Genomic DNA, 18640 nt, shown 5'->3' with positions numbered 1-18640 from the left:
AGGAGGCTCAAATGGCCACCTGTCCTACCACTAGTGATGTTGACCTAGACCTGGTCACATTGGTATCTCCACGGTCTCCCTGCTGTGAAGGCCTTATTTCCCGTTTGTGTTTGGTTAGTATTTTGTGGGGGAGATACTCCAGTATTATGCCAGTATCCTGATCCTCATCTAACTTCCACCCATCAGCCTTAGCTTCCATTGAGAACATTGTGATGTTCTATTTCCATCATTTCTTCTACATTTATGAATTGATATTATATTAAAGGAGGAGTTTCCCCTTCTCTCTTTAGTTATGTAACTATTCATTTATTTGGTTATTAGTAAGGATTCAAGGACTCACATTTATTCATTGGGCTATAATCTATAGTTTAATTTATTTTAATATTCAAAATGCCATAGATTTTGCCCTTCAAACTGACTCTCCTTCCTTTGGCATGTCTCTTCATTCTTTACTTTCTAGCTCAAGGTGTTCCAGGCTCATCTTGTCCTTTCTCTGCCCCAGCCCTGGAGTCAGCCGTTGCTCCCAGGAGCCACATTCCTTCTGTTGGAGGATGCTGCTAGAAACCACGCTCTGGGGTCTGAGCTCCGGGTGTGTTCCCTGCTACGGAGGTGTCATTGCTTCTAGGTGCTCTCAGTGGGAAGAGCTGGGAAACACGGGTGCGTGCACACAAAGTGCATGTGTATGTAGATGTGTGTGCATGTATATCCACAGTGCATGCATGAGGACTTCCATCTGTGCGTGGTGGGGGGGTAGTATTTCACAAGTCCATAGTGATAACTTCCAGTTCTAATACGCGGAGGCTCTTTGTAAGGCTCTCTCTCTCTCCTTTTCCATGTGTAAATCTCCCTTCTCATAGAGCATGAGACTTGGCTCTTTTCTTCAACAGGGTATATATTTGCTCAATCAGTGAACTTTTGTCTCAATGTAACCAGTACTCTCAACCATGCTGGCTGCCTTTTCACCTGCCAGATCCCCTCCCGGACCTCACTGGCTGCCTCAGCTGCAAGCAGGCCACTGCCACCACCTCCTGGTGACACCCCCACTACCACCCCACTCCCTGTGACTTCTGCTGGGAGGGAAAAGGACAATTGAAGGACAGGGCTTCCATTCTTTGTTTTTTTTTTAAAACAACTCGAAGTCCTTTGGTGACTTCAGGTTGATGGGAGTTAGGAAATGGGAACAGAGCGTGCCTTCACCTCTGCACGGCTGTGAGATGTGTCCACTTTCCCTCTGCCTTGTTTTGCCTCCTCGCCTGGGCTCAGGTTGTATCAGGTGTCTCACCAGACCCCAGTAGCAGGTAGCTGACCCTGTGGTTGTTCTAAGGGAAGTCAGTTCTGGTTCAAAGCCAAGGTGTGGCAGTAGAAGTTGAGGCACATTTTCTGGGTGCTTTCTATCCTGAAAACACATGGTCTACAGTCCCCCTTTTTTTCTGGGTGACATGTGAGGTATGGCGAGAGGTGAGTCCTGGGGGACCTCTTTGGCCTCCTCTGGTGTCCATGATGGGGTGGTGAGGTAGGGCTGTCATAATGAAGGAGGCCCAGTGTCTGAGAGCTCTTCTTTGCAATACTTAGGGTTTACCACAGTGTTCTGTGCAGCTCCAGTTTCTGAATGTGCTCGGGGAAGACAGTAGAGGGAGGGGAAGGGGTCATAGATGGGGGCCCAGGTCTTCTGGGAGGCCCTATAGGAATCTGTTTTTCCTTTTAGGTTATGAGTGAGCTGTCAGCTGATAAAACACTATGGCAGCTTAAAAAACTGTGAACTTCACGAAAACTAATTCAGAATGGACCATAGACTGAAATGTAAAACGCAAAACTGTGAAATTCCCAGAAGATAACATATAGGAGAAAATAGATGTCCTTGGGTTTGATGATGACTCTTAGATATAATGCCAAACAGTGCATGAAAGGAAGAATTGATAAGTTGGATCCACAGTGAGGATGGGTGAAGGAGGTAGGTTACAGAATTTTCACTCAGAATTTTCACACACCTGGCAGTAGGCGCTGAGCTGTGTTCAGGAGCAGAAGCGAGGAGAAGGTGAGAATGCAGGACATGGCATGGCCCAGACAGATGCCTGTTCAGCCAGGGGCTGGGTGCATGGTCCAGGGCTCGGCCCACCAGGTTACAAAGGCCCCAGGTCAGACTGCATACGTCCACATCCAGTGTGTCAGTCAGATCCGGCCTCTGCCCCTAGAAGCTGGAAGAAGGTGGAGCCCCAGTGACTCTTAATTATTGATGCTCTGCCTACCTCAATTTATTTATAGAATATCTGCTTCCTGCTTAGTATTCTGTGAGGACCTTAGAGCAGAGGTAATAAGCTGTGGTTCCTGGCTTCCAGGCACTTGTGTCTAGTGGGGAGACAGCGTGCCCCACATGACTGGGTGCAGTGTGCTCAGATGGTCCATGACACGGGACCCTCTCAGGTGAGCAGGCCAGGGAGACCACAGAGCAGAAGTGACTTTGGGTCAGTAACACTTCCTCCCAATGAGAGGGGACAGAGAGGCGGGGCTGGCGGCCTGTCCACATAGGACTACACAGACGCACAGCACCTGTGTGACAGTGGGAAGAGGGGCAGGTGACCTTCAGGGGAAGTTGCAGTTAGCAGACAGACATGGGGGCAGATTGGAGGCGGAGTCGAGAGTGTTCCTGAAATCTGGGGCCCCAGACGTGGGGACAGTTGATGACAATCAGGCAGGATGGAGACTTACCTTCTCAGGACTGGGGCCTAGAGGGGCCAGAATGCCTCGCTGTGGAGCTGGCCTTGTCTCTAGGCCCTGTGGCTGTGGGTGGGTGAGAGGGGTCCCTGAGGGCAGGGCAGAGGTTTCAGTTTTTGTGAGTCTTGTCACCATGGGATGGGCACTTAGTAAGTAGTTGTCCGTTGAAGGAAGGAAGGATATTCATTTAGCATAGGTCTTTATGGGGGCGTTTTAGGCTGGTACGATGGAGTTTGTGGAAAAGGCTGGGGAGAAGAGGACAGTCAGGAGGGAGGCTCAGGACAGCAGAGCAGGCATGGGCAGCTCTTGTGAGGAGGACTTTGGCTCACCATGAACTGGCTATGTGCTTGAGTGGAGCTGGCCAGGCCTTGGGTTCTGGGAGCTCTGACCTTCAGGATTGCTGAGGCCAAAGCACAGAGCTGGAAGGGCAGGCCTTGCGGGGGCGCCATCCTCTGGGGAGCTTTGGGCCAGAGCACCCACCCCATCATGAGTCAGAAAGATCCCTCTAGTTGATGTCAGCAAGGAGCCAGGCTGGAGGAGCAGACTCGAGCAGGGAGACTTGGTTTGGGGAGACTCAAATAGGGAGACTTGGGAGGGGGGAAGTTGGGAACAGGGAGACTCTAGGTGGGAGACTCAGGGGAAACTTGGGAGCGGGGAGACTTGAAGAAAGAGACTCGGAAGGGGGAGACTCGGTGTGGGGGAGACTTAATGTGGGAGACTCGATGTTGGGGAGACTTGATGGGGGAGACTCAGTGTGCGGGAGACTTGATGGGGGAGACTCAAGTGGGGAGACTCGGGGGGAAACTCAAGTAGGGAGACTCGGGGGAGACTCAAGTGGGGAGACTCGGGGGAGACTCAAGCAAGGAGACTCAAGTGGGGAGACTCAAGGGGAGACTTGAGCAGGTAGACTCGAGTGGGGACACTTGAGTGGGAAGACTCAGGGAGACTCGAGGCGGGAGACATGGGGAGACTAAAGGGGTAGACTCAAGGGGAGACTTGAGGGGGGAAGTGAATTAGCCAGAAGGTGAGCGAAAGTTTCCAGGAGAGAGGTGACTCTAAGACGACAGAGGGTGGGAAACAGGCGGCCGCCCACAGTCTAGAGTGCTAGGGACCCACCCAGTGCCATTTGGGTGACAACTCCCTGGTTTGTTGAGGACCCAGTGCTGGGGGAGGTCATGTCATAGGATTGTGCTCAAGAGCCTCCTGCAACCCCACACAGAGCAGGGTTGGGAGCCTACGGACTCCCCTGTGTCCAGAGGCCATGGCTGCAAGGGGCTGCCACGGTGAGTCTCATTGGCAGAAACAGTGCCAGAAAGCTCTTCAGTCACAGGCGGGCTGGGAGTCATCATCCCCCAGCACCAAAGGCCACCGTGGCCCTGCACTTTCCTTCCACCTAGACAAAGCCCAGAAAGCACCCCACCTGGCTGCCTCTGACATCTAGTGAATGGGGGTGCATCCCCTCTTACGGAAAGTGTGCACTCTTTTATTTTTTTCCAACAAAGGAACAAAGAGGAATGGCCCTTTCTTCTTTCCGTGTGTGCACACGCATGTGTGTGTGAGAGAAGGGATAGTCCTGGACAATACTGTCACAGGCAGCCTCTGCCTCACTAAGCAGCAGCCAGGGGCTCGTTTGTGTCTCAGGCCCTCTTGGGAGCAACGCACCCCCAGGCTGTCTCGCAGGCCCGGGCTCTCAAACAGGCCCCTCTCCCACCTGAGGGTTGGAGCAGCTGGAGCCCGGCATCCCGCAGTTGATAGCGATCCTGCATGGCGTGTTGATCGATGGCAGGACCTCTGGGTCCCACTTACCCGGGCTGAGTGGCACATTGTCGATAGCAGTCAGTTAACCAAGTCCTTAGTAACCAGCTGGTCTCATCAGCGCCTCAGCCCTAGCCACGGGTTAAAATAGAAACCCCTCCTGAACAGCTAGATTGGACCTGACGAAGATGAATGTCTAATTCACTCGGAATCTCCTTACCGCTGCCTGTAATAAAAAGCCTGCTCCATATATTCACCCCCCTGCTGATGTTTCTCTGAAATTAAGTATCAGGAGGACATATAATAGCCCAGTTCCACACCAGGCCAATATTATCAGATTGATGTCAGCAGTGATAATAGGAGAAGGATAAGTTGATGAGATTCCATTTATTAAATAAAGTGAAGAGAGCACACAGAGGATTTGGGGCCGCACGTGTGAGCAGGCGCTGGGCGCGCTCTGCAGGAGAATCGATGAGGGAGAGAGAACAGGGTCTGGGGTCTGGCCCTGAATCCCTCTTCTTGTCCACCTGGGAGCTGGAGTGTCCGCAGGGATGGGAGCGACTTGGCTGCCTACAATGTGTGCGCCCAAGATGAGAAGGTGCCACCCATGCTCCTGCCAGGCCGGTCTCATGGCAGAACACTTCCATTCACTTCCATTTGCTTTTCTTCCCACCTCTGTGTTGATGTGGCAGGCTGCCATGAGTTCGTGTCTTCCTCTCTCACTTTCCTCCCTGTGGCTCCTGGGCTGGGAGCTTCCTGGCTGCCCACTGGGAGTTGGCAAGCTTCTGCCCCATGCAGAGCCCTGCCTAACGTGGTTCGGAGCGACTGTCTTTGGTTTTTCTGGTTGTCTTTTTCAGAATGTCTTGGAATTTTCTCAAGGCAGAGTGGAGCTCATGTGGCAATGCACAGAGCAAGAGCTATGGAGCTGAGCACACTCCGCTCTTCCTATCCCGGCCCCTCCCACTGCTCTGTGACTGTGGGCCAGTCACGTGAGCTGCCTGTGACTCACCAACCCCGTCTGCAGAACGGGACAGGAAGGCCCAGCTCACAGGGTTGTTGTGAACCTAGAACACAGGAGGCGCTGACAGGCAGAAGTTCCCAGGACCACAGACATCTAGATCCACTCTCAAATGAGGCCGAATTTTCTGCCTGTGCTGTTGACCATCAGCTCCCCTCCCACAGCCTGATCCTCACCCCAGATCTCTCCCACTGCAGAAGACTTCCTGGGCAGCACCTGGAAGCAGCTTTAGGAACCTGCTCATAAGCTACGGCTCCTCCCCTTTTCTGTTATGTGGGTTAAGGTGAGTCCGTTCATCTCTAAATAAGATAACACCTTACAGGGGAGGATGGAGATTGGGGACACCATGTGCAGACCCTGGCATGGAGCCTGGCATGTGGTGGCCATTGGAATGTAGCAGCTATTGCTGATGTGCGCCTGGGCCCAGCCACCATGCCGTGGAAAGTGCACGCTGCTCTCAGAAAGGGATCAGTGATACATTGGTCCCCCGGTCATTCCTGCCCATCCCTGCTCCCCACTCTACTTCTGGGGAACGGGTCCAACCCCTTTGTGGCATGCCTGACGACATGGGTTTCCCAGGGCTGCCAAAACAAAGCACCACATGTCAGGCCTTTCAGCCCAGAAACTTATCCTTTCATAGTTCCAGAGGACAGAGGTCCACAATCAAGGTGTTGGTGGTCCAGGCTCACCCTGAGGCTGGAGGCAGAATCTGTCTCGGCCCCTCCTAGGCTTCTGGTGGTGCTGGCATCCTTGGCATTCTGGGACACACATACTGGCGGGCACACATATCGCTCTACTGTCAGGCTCAGTCCCCCTAGTGCCTCCTCCCTGTGTGGTGGTCTCTGTGTCTTGTCTCTTCTTCATATGAGAATATGAATGGGATTCATACTGGATTAGGGGCCTACCCTACCCCATATGCCCTTGTCTTAACTAATCACATCTGTAACAACCTTGTTTCCCAATAAGGCCATGTTCCAAGGCTCCAGGAAGGACATGAATTTGAGGGGATCATCAAACCCACTAACCTTTGCACATGCCTAGTTCTCAGGAGTCCCTGGACCCCTCAACCTGACCAGGTCGTCTTCTTCTGATAACAATTTGTGACCAGCACCCTCTCCAAACTAACTTAATCCAAAAGTGGAACATACAGGTTTGTGCTACAAGAAAGCTAAAAATAGTACCTGGCTTCGAATTGAGGAACTCATTTGGTGTTTGGATCTGTTTCCTTTTGAACAGTGGGCCATGGAGTTTGGAAGCCCAGTTTTATGTTCTCCCTGGAGGATCACGGTTTCACCCCATGAATGGGCCCATGAATGGGTTTGTACTAGCCCAGGCTGGCTCATGCGGGCCAAACCCATGCTACCCACGCCGGGAGGGGAGACCTGAGAAATACAGGGGTGTCTCTGCCTTACCTGAGAGTCCTGCTGTGTGAAGTCAGTGCATTAATAGACAGCGGTGGCACAGCTCCTGCCTTGTAGCACTGCCTGGTCCAGTGTTTCCTTCCCTTCAATGCCCCTGCTTGGCAGAGTCTCAGATACAGCCAGTTGTGTGCTTTGAACCAGCAGGCTGTGCTGCTGACTCTGAGCCAAGGAGAACAGAAGGGACAACCTGACCCTGCCCAACAGTCTGCAGTTCCTATCTAGGCACAAACAGGCAACACTTCATAACCCAGTGGCGGCCCTGGACCCAGGAAGTTTGTGCAGTCATGGACAGCTACACAGGCGCCTGCCATGGACGGAAGGGAAGGCTGCACGGACACCTGCCGTGGACGGAAGGGAAGGCTGCGCGGACTCCTGCCGTGGACGGAAGGGAAGGCTGCGCGGACTCCTGCGGTGGACGGAAGGGAAGGCTGCGCGGACTCCTGCGGTGGACGGAAGGGAAGGCTGCGCGGACACCTGCGGTGGACGGAAGGGAAGGCTGCGCGGACTCCTGCCGTGGGCGGAAGGGAAGGCTGCGCGGACTCCTGCCGTGGGCGGAAGGGAAGGCTGCGCGGACTCCTGCCGTGGGCGGAAGGGAAGGCTGCGCGGACACCTGCCGTGGACGGAAGGGAAGGCTGTGCAGACTCCTACTGTGGATGGAAAGGAGGTTGCACAGAGGTCTGCTGTGGACGGAAGGGAAGGCTGCACAGACTCCTGCTGTGGACAGAAGGGAAGGCTGCACAGAGCCTTATCACTAATGGGAAGGAAAGGCTGCACAGAGGCTTGCTTGGATAGAAGGGAAGCGTGTAGATTGTCTTGGATATGAAGGGAAAGCTGCATACAGAATTCTCATGGATGGAAGGAAAGCTGCACAGAGGAATGTTTATGATGAGAAGGGAAGAATGCAGAGCCTTGCCATAGATGGGAAGGAAGGATGCACAGAAGCTTTTCTGATGAGAAGAAAAGGCACAAAACCTTGTCATGGATGGAAGTGAACGCTGCACAGATGTCATAGAAGGAAGGGAAATCTTCAGAGACATTTGTTAGGGAGGAAGGGAGGGCTGCACAGTGGCTTGTTGTGTTATGAATGGGAAGGAAGACTGCACAGAGGCTTGCCATGGCTGTGTAGGAAGTCTCCACACAGAATTCTCATTCCTGCACAGATGATGGGAAAAGAAGGCTGCGCAGAGGACTGTCATGGATGGAAGTGAGCACTGCACCAAGTTTTGTCTATGAGGGAAAGGAAGGCTTCAGAGAGGCTTTCTGTGCATGGAAGAAAAAGTTGTATGCAGGGTAGTCAGAGACAGAGATAAAGGCTGCACAGCGGCCTCCCATAGAAGGAAGTGTAGTTTACAGGGGCTTGTCCTACAAGAAGGAAGGTCTGCAGAGAGGCTTATTGTGGATTGGCGGGAAGGCTGCGCACTAGAATGTCTATGAAGGGAATGGAAGACTGCAATGAAAGTTGTCAGATAGAAGGGAATGCTACAGAGAGACTTTTTTTCTTTTGAGACAAAGTCTCGCTCTGTCTCTCAGGCTGGAGTGCAGTGGCATGTTCTCTGCTCACTGCAACATCTGCCTCCTGGGTGCAAGTGATTCTCCTGCCTCAGCCTCCCAAGTAAGTGGGATTACAGGCTCTCACCACCATGCCTGGCTAATTTGTGTATTTTTTGTAGAGATGAGGTTTCACCGTGTTGGCCAGGTGGGTCTCAAACTCCTGACCTCAAGTGATCTGCCTGCTTCAGCCTCCCAAAGTGCTGGGATTACAGGCATGAGCCATTGCATCTGGTCTGCACAGGATTTTCATGGATGGGAAAGAAAGGCTACACAGAGGAATGGCTATGATGTGAAGGAGAGGGTGTTCAGAAGCTTGTCATGGGTGGGATGGGGCAGCTGCACAGAGCCATACCATTGTTAGGAAGGGAATGATGCAGAAAGCATTGTTGTTGATGGGAAGGAAAGGTTGCATGGATTGTTGTTATGGATTGAAGGTTGCATGTGTCATAGATGGGAAGCGAAGGTCGCACAGAAGCTTGTCATGGATGAAATTGATATGGTTTGGCTCTGTTTCCCCACCCAAATCTCATCTTGAATTGTAATCCCCACGTGTCGAGGAAGGAAGGTAATTGGATCATGGGGCTGGTTTTCCCCAGGCTGTTCTCACGATGGTGAGTTCTTACGAGACCTGATGATTTTGTAAGGGGCTCTTCCCCCCTTTGCCTTTCTGTCTCACGTGCCACCATGTAAGATGTGCCTGCTTCCCCCTCCACTGTGATTTTAAGTTTCCTGAGGCCTCACCAGCAATGCAAAACTGTAAGTCAATTACCTCTTTTCTTTATCAATTACCCAGTCTCAGGCAGTTATTTATAGGAGTGTGAAAACAGACTAATACCAAAAAAAATGAATACTGTACAGAATGTTGTCATGTAACTAAGGGAAGACTTCATAGAAGCTTTCCATAGATAGAAGGAAAAGTTGCATAGAAGCTTTGCATGGATTGGAAGGGAGGTTGCTCAGAGGCGTGTCATGAGTGGAAAGGGAAGGGTACAGAGGTTATGGATGGAAGGGAAGGTTGCACAGAGACTTATGATAGTGGACCCAGACCAGAGAGAAGGAAGAGGGAGGGAGGATCTCCTGGGTCTCTAGCTAATTATGGGTTCTTCACCAAGTGTAGTGCATTCTGCCTGAGGAGAAATGGGAATGAGACCAGGGGCCAGTCAGCCACCAGACATGTGAGGTCAGTTCCCTCATCCAACTGGGGGTGGGCTGGGGACACAGACCACCTTCTTAGGGCACTCAGGCTGGCGGCAGAGTTATACCAGCTCTCCGACAATGGCAGGGTGACAGGTCACAGTGTCAGGGTGCTTGAGGTAGCCTGAGGTCCATGGGAGACCTAGCAGGCCGTCAGGTCTGGGTATAGTCTAACTAGGCCTGAGATCTGGCCCTGCTTTTCAAATGACGATCTTAAGCAAGTTACTTGGAGACACTGGGTTTGTTTTTGTTTTGTGTTGTGTTGTGTTGTTTTAAGGAAAAACAGAGTTTCTACCTTATGTGGGTCTGCTTGGGATTAAATGAGATAATGCTTAGCACATTGTGTGGTGAGTTGTAATTACCCAAGAAATGAGTTTTTGAACTGCCTTGGTGTTTTAGAAATCTGTGGCCTGCGTTATGTTCTAAAAGCATCACTGTTGGCTGGAAGTAGAGAGGACCATTGAGAGGCTATTTAATGACAGTGAAGACAAGGGCATGGGCTAGGGCTCTCCTGTAGGCTAGTCTTGGGGGCGTTCTGTGGGCATGGGGGCTGGAGAAGTTGGGTGCTCCGGGTATGCAGCTGGACCAGCTGGGTGTTGGTGCTGCCTACCCAACTGAAATTCAGAAGGAGATGCTGGGGTGAGGGCTAGCCATGCCTGGTCCCAGTGGGCCTGTGGCCACCTGCTGGGCTGCATGGCAGGCAGGAGACAGCAGGTCTTGAGCTGGGCACCATGCTGGTGTGCTGAGAGGACAAGGGCAGGGCCACAGGTGGAGCTTACACACAGGCGGAGGCCCAGGGTCCAGCAGAAGAGAACCAGAGTGAGGGACCAGAGAGGCAGTGAGGGCCAGGCGAGTGTTGTCAGCCAAGCAGTGAGGCTCGGCATGGGGCCCAGGGGAGTGGGGCAGGGGGAGCCCCAGGCAGCACCTCTCTGAGCAAGGAGAAGCTGCTGTGGCCTGGGATGGAGATGGAGGCAAAAGGGGGTTTCGATTGGAAAAACTTTTCCATATTTTGAGAGATGAATGTGTTTTGGGTGGAGTGCGGGGAATGGAGAAGGTCCAGGAGAGGAGGTCAGTGGGAGAGGCCTGCTCAGGCACAGGGGTTGGAAAGGAACCACGTGGGGCCTCTACACTCTGCTGTGTCTGTGGTCTCAGCAGACAGGGTGGGAGCTCTGGGGGTCAGGCAGACCTATGTGGCCTGCTCGCCAGGGACCAGGACCCATGTGCCCTGTCCATGGTCATCACACTCTCAGGGCCATCAGGAGGCTGTGTGTGGGGTCTTCTGTAGTCCTATTTACTGAACGCCGATGATTCCTTCAGGGCCACACTGTGGTACTGAGCACATTCTGACTGGGCCGTCTTGGGCATCACCTGCCATTCTCCTGCCATCCTGTCAACAGCTCTGTGGGGCAGGGTCCTCCTCTGTACCTGATGCACCGACCACACAGTGGGAAGTGACACAGCCAGCGCCTTGCCCCAGGTTTGTCTGATCCCAGAACCTGTGTTCTTTCCACTAGACCAAGAGTCCCAGCCTCAGGCATCTGCCAGCTCCTTGTTAAAGGGACACCGTGATTATGCAGACACGCTAATGCCTTAACATGCCTGAGGAGGAGGCACTACTGAGGCTGGGCGAGGTCTGAACTAGGTCTTGAATGATATCAGAGCTTATGCTGTAGAGGGAGGGACCCTTTAAGGTAAGGTTCCACCCTCCAAGCCCTACATCTGCAGTTCCACCACCCCAGCATATCCTCAGCTCTTCTCTGCCAAGTGCCTCCAGTAACCCATCCTTTCTGCAAGCGCACCCCACTCCGGGCCCTGGCCCCACCTCAGTTTCTCACACTGATGGCTAGGTTGCTGTGAGAACTGCACTTCACAGCACACACTTCTGTTCATCTCTGGGGCAAGCAGTGTTACTGTTCCCATTGTACCGATGAGGAACATAAGAGCCAGTGAGGCGAGCCAACTTCCTGGGCATTGCCTATGATGCCTGTGCAAACAGACACCCCATACACCAATGCAAATGGCATGAACCCCTTTGAAGCCACATGGACCATTAGATCTTCATTCTCCAAGGAAATGTCCTCACACAGGGGTACAGGACTTATTTCTATCCCTGGTAAGTTCGTGGCACACTTTGGATACCTTTATCTGTGCATGTGAAGAGTAGCTGTTTGCAAGATGATGTTTTTGAACATGGGAGCTGTTTTGTATGCATTGTAAACAGGGTCGTGGTGTGCCAGGGCTGGGAGGGGTTCAGGGTGGATAGAGTGCACCTACTTTTGTGAATGGCTTCACCCAAGGCCTAGCCCTGCCTGCTTCAGAGAAAGCTTTTTATTTCCAGAGCTGTTCTCTCCCTCTCTTACCCCATTCAGAGCCTTTTTATGGACAAATGGGTGAAATTTCTTCCAGTTGACATTTGCCTCCCATTCTGTCTCCTCATATTGTTCTCATAAGTCCCAGCAGAGAGGCTGCCACGGTCCCACGGGCAATACTGGCATGGAGGGGATAGATTTCACCATGGCCCAGTTTCTCCTGAACTGGGAGCCCACTGAGAGGTTTGCCCTCAAAACACAGAGGCCCTTGTCCTGGGACCTGAAACCAAAGTCAGAAAAGCCAGTGAGGAGGGGACATAGCCAGGTTGACCATGAGGAGAGGGGCAAATGTGGCTGTGTCTTCCTGTGCATTGCCATTCTGCAAAGGAAGTGTCAGCGTCTCTGTTGTGCCTCTGTAGAGGGCAGGGCTTGGCAGGTCAGCGCTCCAGCTCCATGAGGCTCAGCCGCACGACTCAGGCTGGGGCCACTTAGCCTCCGCCTGTCCTGTCCCTGACACCTCTTTTCACATAGATCAGTAAGCCTCACAGAGTTACAGCTTAGGACAGCTCTGCCCTTACCAAACCTGGGGCTTCCCCTGAGCCACTCACCATGACACACAGGGCCCCTCAGTGCCTGCTGGCCTCCACGGTGCAGCCAGGAACCAGGCTCACCAGGGCCCCATGAGGGCAGGGTGGGGTCCTGCTTCAGGGTAGTGCAGCAGAGGCTATGATGGAAGTCATGCTCTGGGGTCTCAGACTCTAGAGGGCCAGCACCGACAGGAGGAGCAGAAGACATGGCAAGAGACTGGTAGGAGGGGACAGCAGTACAGGTGACAGGAGAGAGCCCAGGGAGACTGGCAGTGCCACTGAAGGCGCCCACTGCCCTGCAGATTTAACCCTGCCTGGGGAAGGGAGAGCACAGCCTTCCAAGGATGGAGAGCCAGGGAGCAGAATAGGAGGGGAGGCCTCTGCGATGAAGGCAGAGAGCCAAGATCTGACCTGTGACTTAAAAGCACTCTTAAAACAGGTATCCCAACAGTCAGAACCAAAGTCGTGTGTGCAGTCCCTGGGAACGCCTGCCTGAGACAAAATGCCATGAGGCCAGCTGTCCCCCAAGAAAGAAGCAGCCTAAAAAGCCCACAACTAGACACACCCATGTCACAGTTCTTAAATACAGATGTGGAGCCATGCTTAAGCACCTGGGGAGGAATCAGGGGCTGCCCCAGACACCCCAGCTGTATTCTTGCCCCAGCTGCCTGTGCGGCAGCTGACGCAGGCCAGCAAAGTGGGTCTCCAGAGCTGGGCAGAGGACTGCACGCCAGGGGCTCATCTGCCCTGCATATGTAAGAACGAGAGATCAGTGCAGATAAAAGACCTCCCCCCACCCCCCGCCCAGTCCTCTTCAGGAAATAAGAGGACCCTTTAAGAATTGGTGCATACAATGTAGACATGAGCCAGAATTGTGACCTCAATGGCTAGGATGGGGTGGAATTCAAGGACCCAGGCCAGGGCTAGGCCACCATGGCCTGCCCCGGCAGGAAGGGGAAGGCGTGCTCTCCTTTCACATCCTTTACCTTGGCAGTGGTGTGGCATGGCAGCCACAGGCGGCTGCACCCCACCCCACACTCATCCCTCCCCGTCTTTAATGTAGGGACTGTTCATTTTGCTGGTGCCCTGGGGATGAGTCTTGCTGGCCTTAGCTGAACATGGGACACACACTGCTCATGTTAGCGATGGGTTAGACATGGGTATGTGACCTGGTCCTAGACAGTGAGTGGAGGAGAAACCTGGAGTGGGGTTTGAGGGGAGCATTGTCCCGCCTAGTCAGATGAGACAGCAGAGAGACCTGCTCCTCCCTGCTACCTTTGATCTCTACTGCAGAGAGGACTGCACTGCATTCAGTGGCCTGAGGATGACATGGACGAGAAGGGAAGGCCAGGCCTGGGTGGCATCACTGCTAAGTCAGCAGTGTACAGAAGTGTCCACCCGCAGACTTCTGGAGTGAGACAGCTAAATACAGGGTCCTGTTCCCAAGCTGTCGATCATACTGATGCTGGTGGTTTCTAGCTGAGGAACTGTGTTCGAGATATTGTTAGATGATAATGACTCTGGAGACCCTGGTAGGAGAGCAACTGACCTACATGTCTCTCTCTCCACGTGCCTGGAGCAGAGCTGTGGCATGTGTGGCAGTGATCCTTTCTATTGCTAAGAAACTTAAGGAATGGCTTTCTACATTTTTACAGCTCTTTTTGGTGCCCTTAGCCATGAGTGGTGTTCAATTTGGAAAGGCTGTCAAGTGCTACAGTAGGTCCATCTACAGCTGGGAAGGGTCCTGGCCTAAAACCCACTTAAGAAAACAAATTAGCAGCAACAGTACATCCAAAGGCATGTAAATAAATATGCCCCACTCCTCCACTGTCCAGCTGTGTGGCCTTATTTCTCTGAGCCTCAGTTTCCTGATTTGTGTGAACAGCATGATGAACGATAGTGTCTGCTACCAGAGCTGTGAGGAGCAGCACTGAGCACGTGCAGCAACCAGAGGACAGCGCCTGGCCGGCAGGGAGTGCACAAATGTGCTGCTGTGTGTCAGTGTGTGAGTATGTGTGTGTGTGTGTGTGTGTGAGAGAGAGAGAGGAGTCTGGAAGGAGACCAACTGATCCAAAACTATGCTCAGGAGGCTGGGCCAGTGACTGAATTTAGTGTCATCTATGTTTGCTCTTTTTTCCCCACAATTTTAGAAAGTGAACTTATTCACTTTTGTGGGTTCTAAAACTACTTTGAAAAAGAAAGAAAAGAATAGTCAATTACCCCCAAAGTATTATCGTGGTTACCTCTAAGAAGTAAAAAGAACATTTTTCATTTCTTCAGACATTTCTGTAGAGTTCATTTTCCTTGTTGCACACATATTAGTTTTAAATCAGGAGAAAAGTAAGTCACATGGTTATAGTCATGGGTAAACCACAGGCACAGGAAAGCAGCTGACAGCTATGCTGGGCACAGTGGGGCGGGCTGTCCCAGGCATAGAGGGATGGCTATCCTGGGTGCAGCGGGAAAAGCTGTCCTGGAGGTGAGCTGCACCGTCCTCATGGGGGCCCTCCAGTGGGGGTAAGCTCGCTGGGCTTTCCTGCCTCCTGGAGGTGCTCAGGCCCCAATGAAGGAGCCCGGTGTGGAGCCCCAGACCACAGCACATTTCAATGTCTGCTATATTGTGACCCTAAGCCACTGACCACAGGGCTTGACCCCTGCGACCGTCCTTTCATTTCTAGAATGGGAAAGCACAGTGCTTCTCTCTGAGGGTTAAAAGGACGCTGGTGGGTGTCAGGGGCTTAGCCTAGCGCCTGGCAGGTAGGTAGAGTGAATGTGAATTCTCTCCCCTGCCTGCTGGCACCTGAGCCCCAGGCCTGCCTGCTCATGTCTTCTGCAGGCCCCGCAGGGTGGAGCCCGTCTGCTCAGGGCTGCAGGCCCAGATCCTCCACTGCTACCGAGATCGCCCGCATGAGGTGCTGCTGTGCTCAGACCTGGTCAAGGCATACCAGCGCTGCGTGAGCGCCGCCCACAAGGTAAGGCCTTGCCTGCCTCCCAGGTTTCCAGGGGGCTTGGGAGGTAGGGGAGGTACCGCTGTCTAGCATTGGAGATCTCTGCCTACCTTTTCCTGTTAGAGTCAGATGCTCCACCTGGAGGTATCTGCATTTGCAAAGGGAGGGATTCTTGAGTCTTCACTTTCCTCAGTCACCTGCACACTCTCCTGGCTGCTTCCAGGAGCGCCTTGGACATCTGGCGCTGGGGAGATGATCCCTGTGGCGTTTGCCCTGTTAGGCTGGGTGGGAGCAGGCTGGGTAAAGTCAGGCCCCACCTTGAAGGGCCGGGCCCCTTGTGGGTGCCAGGGACTTCTTAGCTCTTAGCACTTAGGGGTGGGAGTGTGGCAGAGGCCCGAGTGCAGACTGGGGGTCCTAGCAAGGACAGGCCGTCTGGAAGAGGAGTGGGAGCAGGTACGGCCATCAGAAGCTGCTCACAGCCACCCACCCTGAGCTGGTCTAGAGGGGTGTGCTGACTTGGCCTTCCTGGTGAGTGGTCCCAGGACTCTTGTGCTCTCTGGTCACCTCCCACTCCAGTGGGCCTCGGTTGTCCTGGATGCCTGCAATGTGCTCCCAGCCAGCTCCTACTGTCTTCCTCCCCCACCCCCAACTGCTGCTGTCTATCCTAGATAAGTCCTCCCCCTTCCCAGGTCCCGTAGGGTTCTCTGGTGCAGTCAGGCTGTTCCCAGCCACACCTCACCCTTGCCCCACCCCAACAGGACAGCTCCCACCTTGGGGAGCATCATTCACTCTCAGGACACCTAGTTTGGGTTCCCTGAGGAGTACAGCCTGTTTGTGAAAATGTATGGGAGAAGCAATAGAATGAGGTCTCCTTTCCCACAGAAAAGCCTCTTTGGCCTGAGTAGGAGACAGGCTGCTTTAGGTATTTGGGGTGGAAAAGGCTAAGGCCAGATGCTCTGTGCTCTCCAGCTATGTCTGAGGGGAAATCTCTCCCACTGACCTGAGCGGGGTCCTGCAGCCCCGGGCCTGTGAGAGCTTCCTCGGGTCATGCCCTGCTCACACCCATCTGCCAAGGCTGATTGTTCCACCCTGGGCTGGTCACAGCCCCGACCAGCACCGACTGTCCCTTCATGGCCAGAGCACAGCCCAGAGGTAGCTCCACACAGGACGAGTGGATGCGAGGCCTCTGTCAGCCTTCTGAGAAAGGGAAGCCCTGGGTAGGACAGGCGGCCTCCTGCTCCATCTCAGAGTGTGGAAGGCTGCTCACTCTGCTTCCACGTGGGCAGGAGGTGCTGGGGTGCTGTGTAGGCTGGGCCAGACCAGGGCCCTTCGCACCGACCAGACACTTAGCTCCCTACTCACCAGCAAGATGAAGCCTCCAGATCCTCCCCACACCCAATCAAGGGCAGCTCCGAGTCTCTGTTCATCACACACCTAACTCTTTACCCAGGGATCTGCTGCAGCCTCTTGGCTTCCTGGCAGGGCCCACCCCTCAGTGACCAGCCCTCGACTCCATCCTCTCTCCATCTAGCCTCACCTCCGTGGTAATTTTCAGCCCCTACCCACCACCCCCAAGAGTATTTCTTTAACAAACACACCTCACCAATATATATTTCTTGCACCTAAGCAAAAATGTGATTACCAAGGAAGACAGATCACAAACCCTGAGAGAGGCTCTGGGACACTGCCAGGCCTGTCTCCCTCGCGTCCCCTACCCCTGACATGACTAGCAAAGAAACCGGAGACAGTGATGGCAGCGCCAGAGGTGCTGTGCTGCCTTGGCAGTGTGTGCATTTGGAGACAGCATATTCAACCTGCCTCCCTCGGAGCCCCAGCACCCAGACACTTGGTTGGTGCCCTGTGTATGAGATATGGCAAGTGCTGGAGAAACTCTCACCACCCTTCGCCAGCCTCCACCTCAGAGGGCTGCTGGCAGAGCCAGAGAGCTGGGGGTGAAGGGTCCCTAAGAGAGATTTGCTTCTGCAAGGGGCCAAGTGGCAGGGGACAGAGGCCCACATGGTCAAGGGCCTTGGGGTGGGACAGCACTGCTTCTCTCTCCAGGATCTAGCATCTGCTCTGGGGCTCCTAGGGCAGGTTGGTGATGCCTAGGCCCAGAGCCTGGCGCCTGCCTATGTATGAATGTGCTGGCTGTCTCAGATGAGGACAGGGACCTCAGGCTCTCCACAACAGGACCCTGACTGTGTGGACCCCAGCATCCCAGCAGGCTCCCACTGAGCTGCAAAAAATCAGAGAACAGAGGGGAGGCCTTGACGAGGCAGAGCAGAGTTGGGTTAGACTCTTCTATACCCAAGGTGCTTGTCAGAAACACCGCAGCAGGTTGAGGGGATGGGGGCAGGGGACCTGCCTTCTGAGCCAGCCCTGGGAGAGTAGAGGAGAGGGGAGCGTGTGCTGGTGTCACTGTCGCGTGCAGTGAGGGCCTGTCCCCTGCTGCGGGGGACTGTGCTGGGCTCCAGGGTACAGAGGTGAAGAGATTCACTGATGGGTCTCCAGGTGAGGAGGGAGACCAACTCATAGCTGCTCCCTGGGACGTACTTGCTGTCACAGGGCACTCTGCACAGAGCTGGTGGGCATGGGCGGAGTAGGCCCTGACTCAACTCTGACCTGTTCTCTTTGTAGGGCTGAGGAGCAGACATCATTCCCTGTCCTGGCAGTGACTTGGAGCCCTGAAGAAGGGACCAATCATGGGACCACAGTCCACAGAGCCCTAGGCCACAGCCACTGTGCCCTGCCGTTTCCTGCTGGGCCCCTGCATATGCCCCTGAGCCTGGGGCTGCCATGTGTTTAGGAAACAAAGTATGCGCTACTGTCTGAAAACAAATAAAGCAGATGCCTTTGTTTTCAGTCGTTGACTCACTGGCAAACAGTCACTGCTGCCTACTCTGCGTCCAGCCCTCTGCTGGACACCAGCGAAGTGGAGCTGAGGAAGATGGGCTGCTCCCCTTGGGGAGTCCCTGGACTGGCAGGGGAGATGGCCTGGGAACCCCTAATTACATTGCAGCAGCAACAGCAGGCTGCTGCAGAAGCAGGGATGAGAAGGAAGGGGAGCAGGCCTTTCTAGGGATGGCACGGAGGGAGAGCAGGCCAGCTTCCTGCAGCGAGTGCTGCCTGTGCCCAGGGAGGAAGC

At 53.8% G+C, this 18640-nt stretch overlaps 1 protein-coding gene across 5 annotated transcripts in view; it reads left to right on the top strand.

Moving 5' to 3' along the window:
- CHCHD6 (coiled-coil-helix-coiled-coil-helix domain containing 6) overlaps window positions 1-18357 on the top strand; it is a 238033-nt gene extending 219676 nt beyond the window's left edge. For 2 of the 5 annotated variants that reach the window (XM_050781743.1, XM_050781744.1), the window contains exons 7-10: window positions 461-657; window positions 10969-11128; window positions 15384-15519; window positions 18133-18357. In XM_050781743.1, coding sequence (XP_050637700.1) covers window positions 461-657; window positions 10969-11128; window positions 15384-15519; window positions 18133-18138 — 499 coding nt within the window. In that variant the 3' untranslated portion in view covers window positions 18139-18357. Of the gene's footprint in view, window positions 1-460; window positions 658-10968; window positions 11129-15383; window positions 15520-18132 lie in introns of those variants that run through there. The other 3 variants (XM_050781747.1, XM_050781746.1, XM_050781745.1) reach the window with 2 other exon arrangements.
- Window positions 18358-18640: the final 283 nt, after the last annotated feature.

This window comes from Macaca thibetana, chromosome 2 (assembly GCF_024542745.1).
Source record: "Macaca thibetana thibetana isolate TM-01 chromosome 2, ASM2454274v1, whole genome shotgun sequence".
Taxonomy (NCBI): Eukaryota; Metazoa; Chordata; class Mammalia; order Primates; family Cercopithecidae; genus Macaca; species Macaca thibetana.
This window is presented reverse-complemented; position numbering and strand designations above follow the sequence as displayed.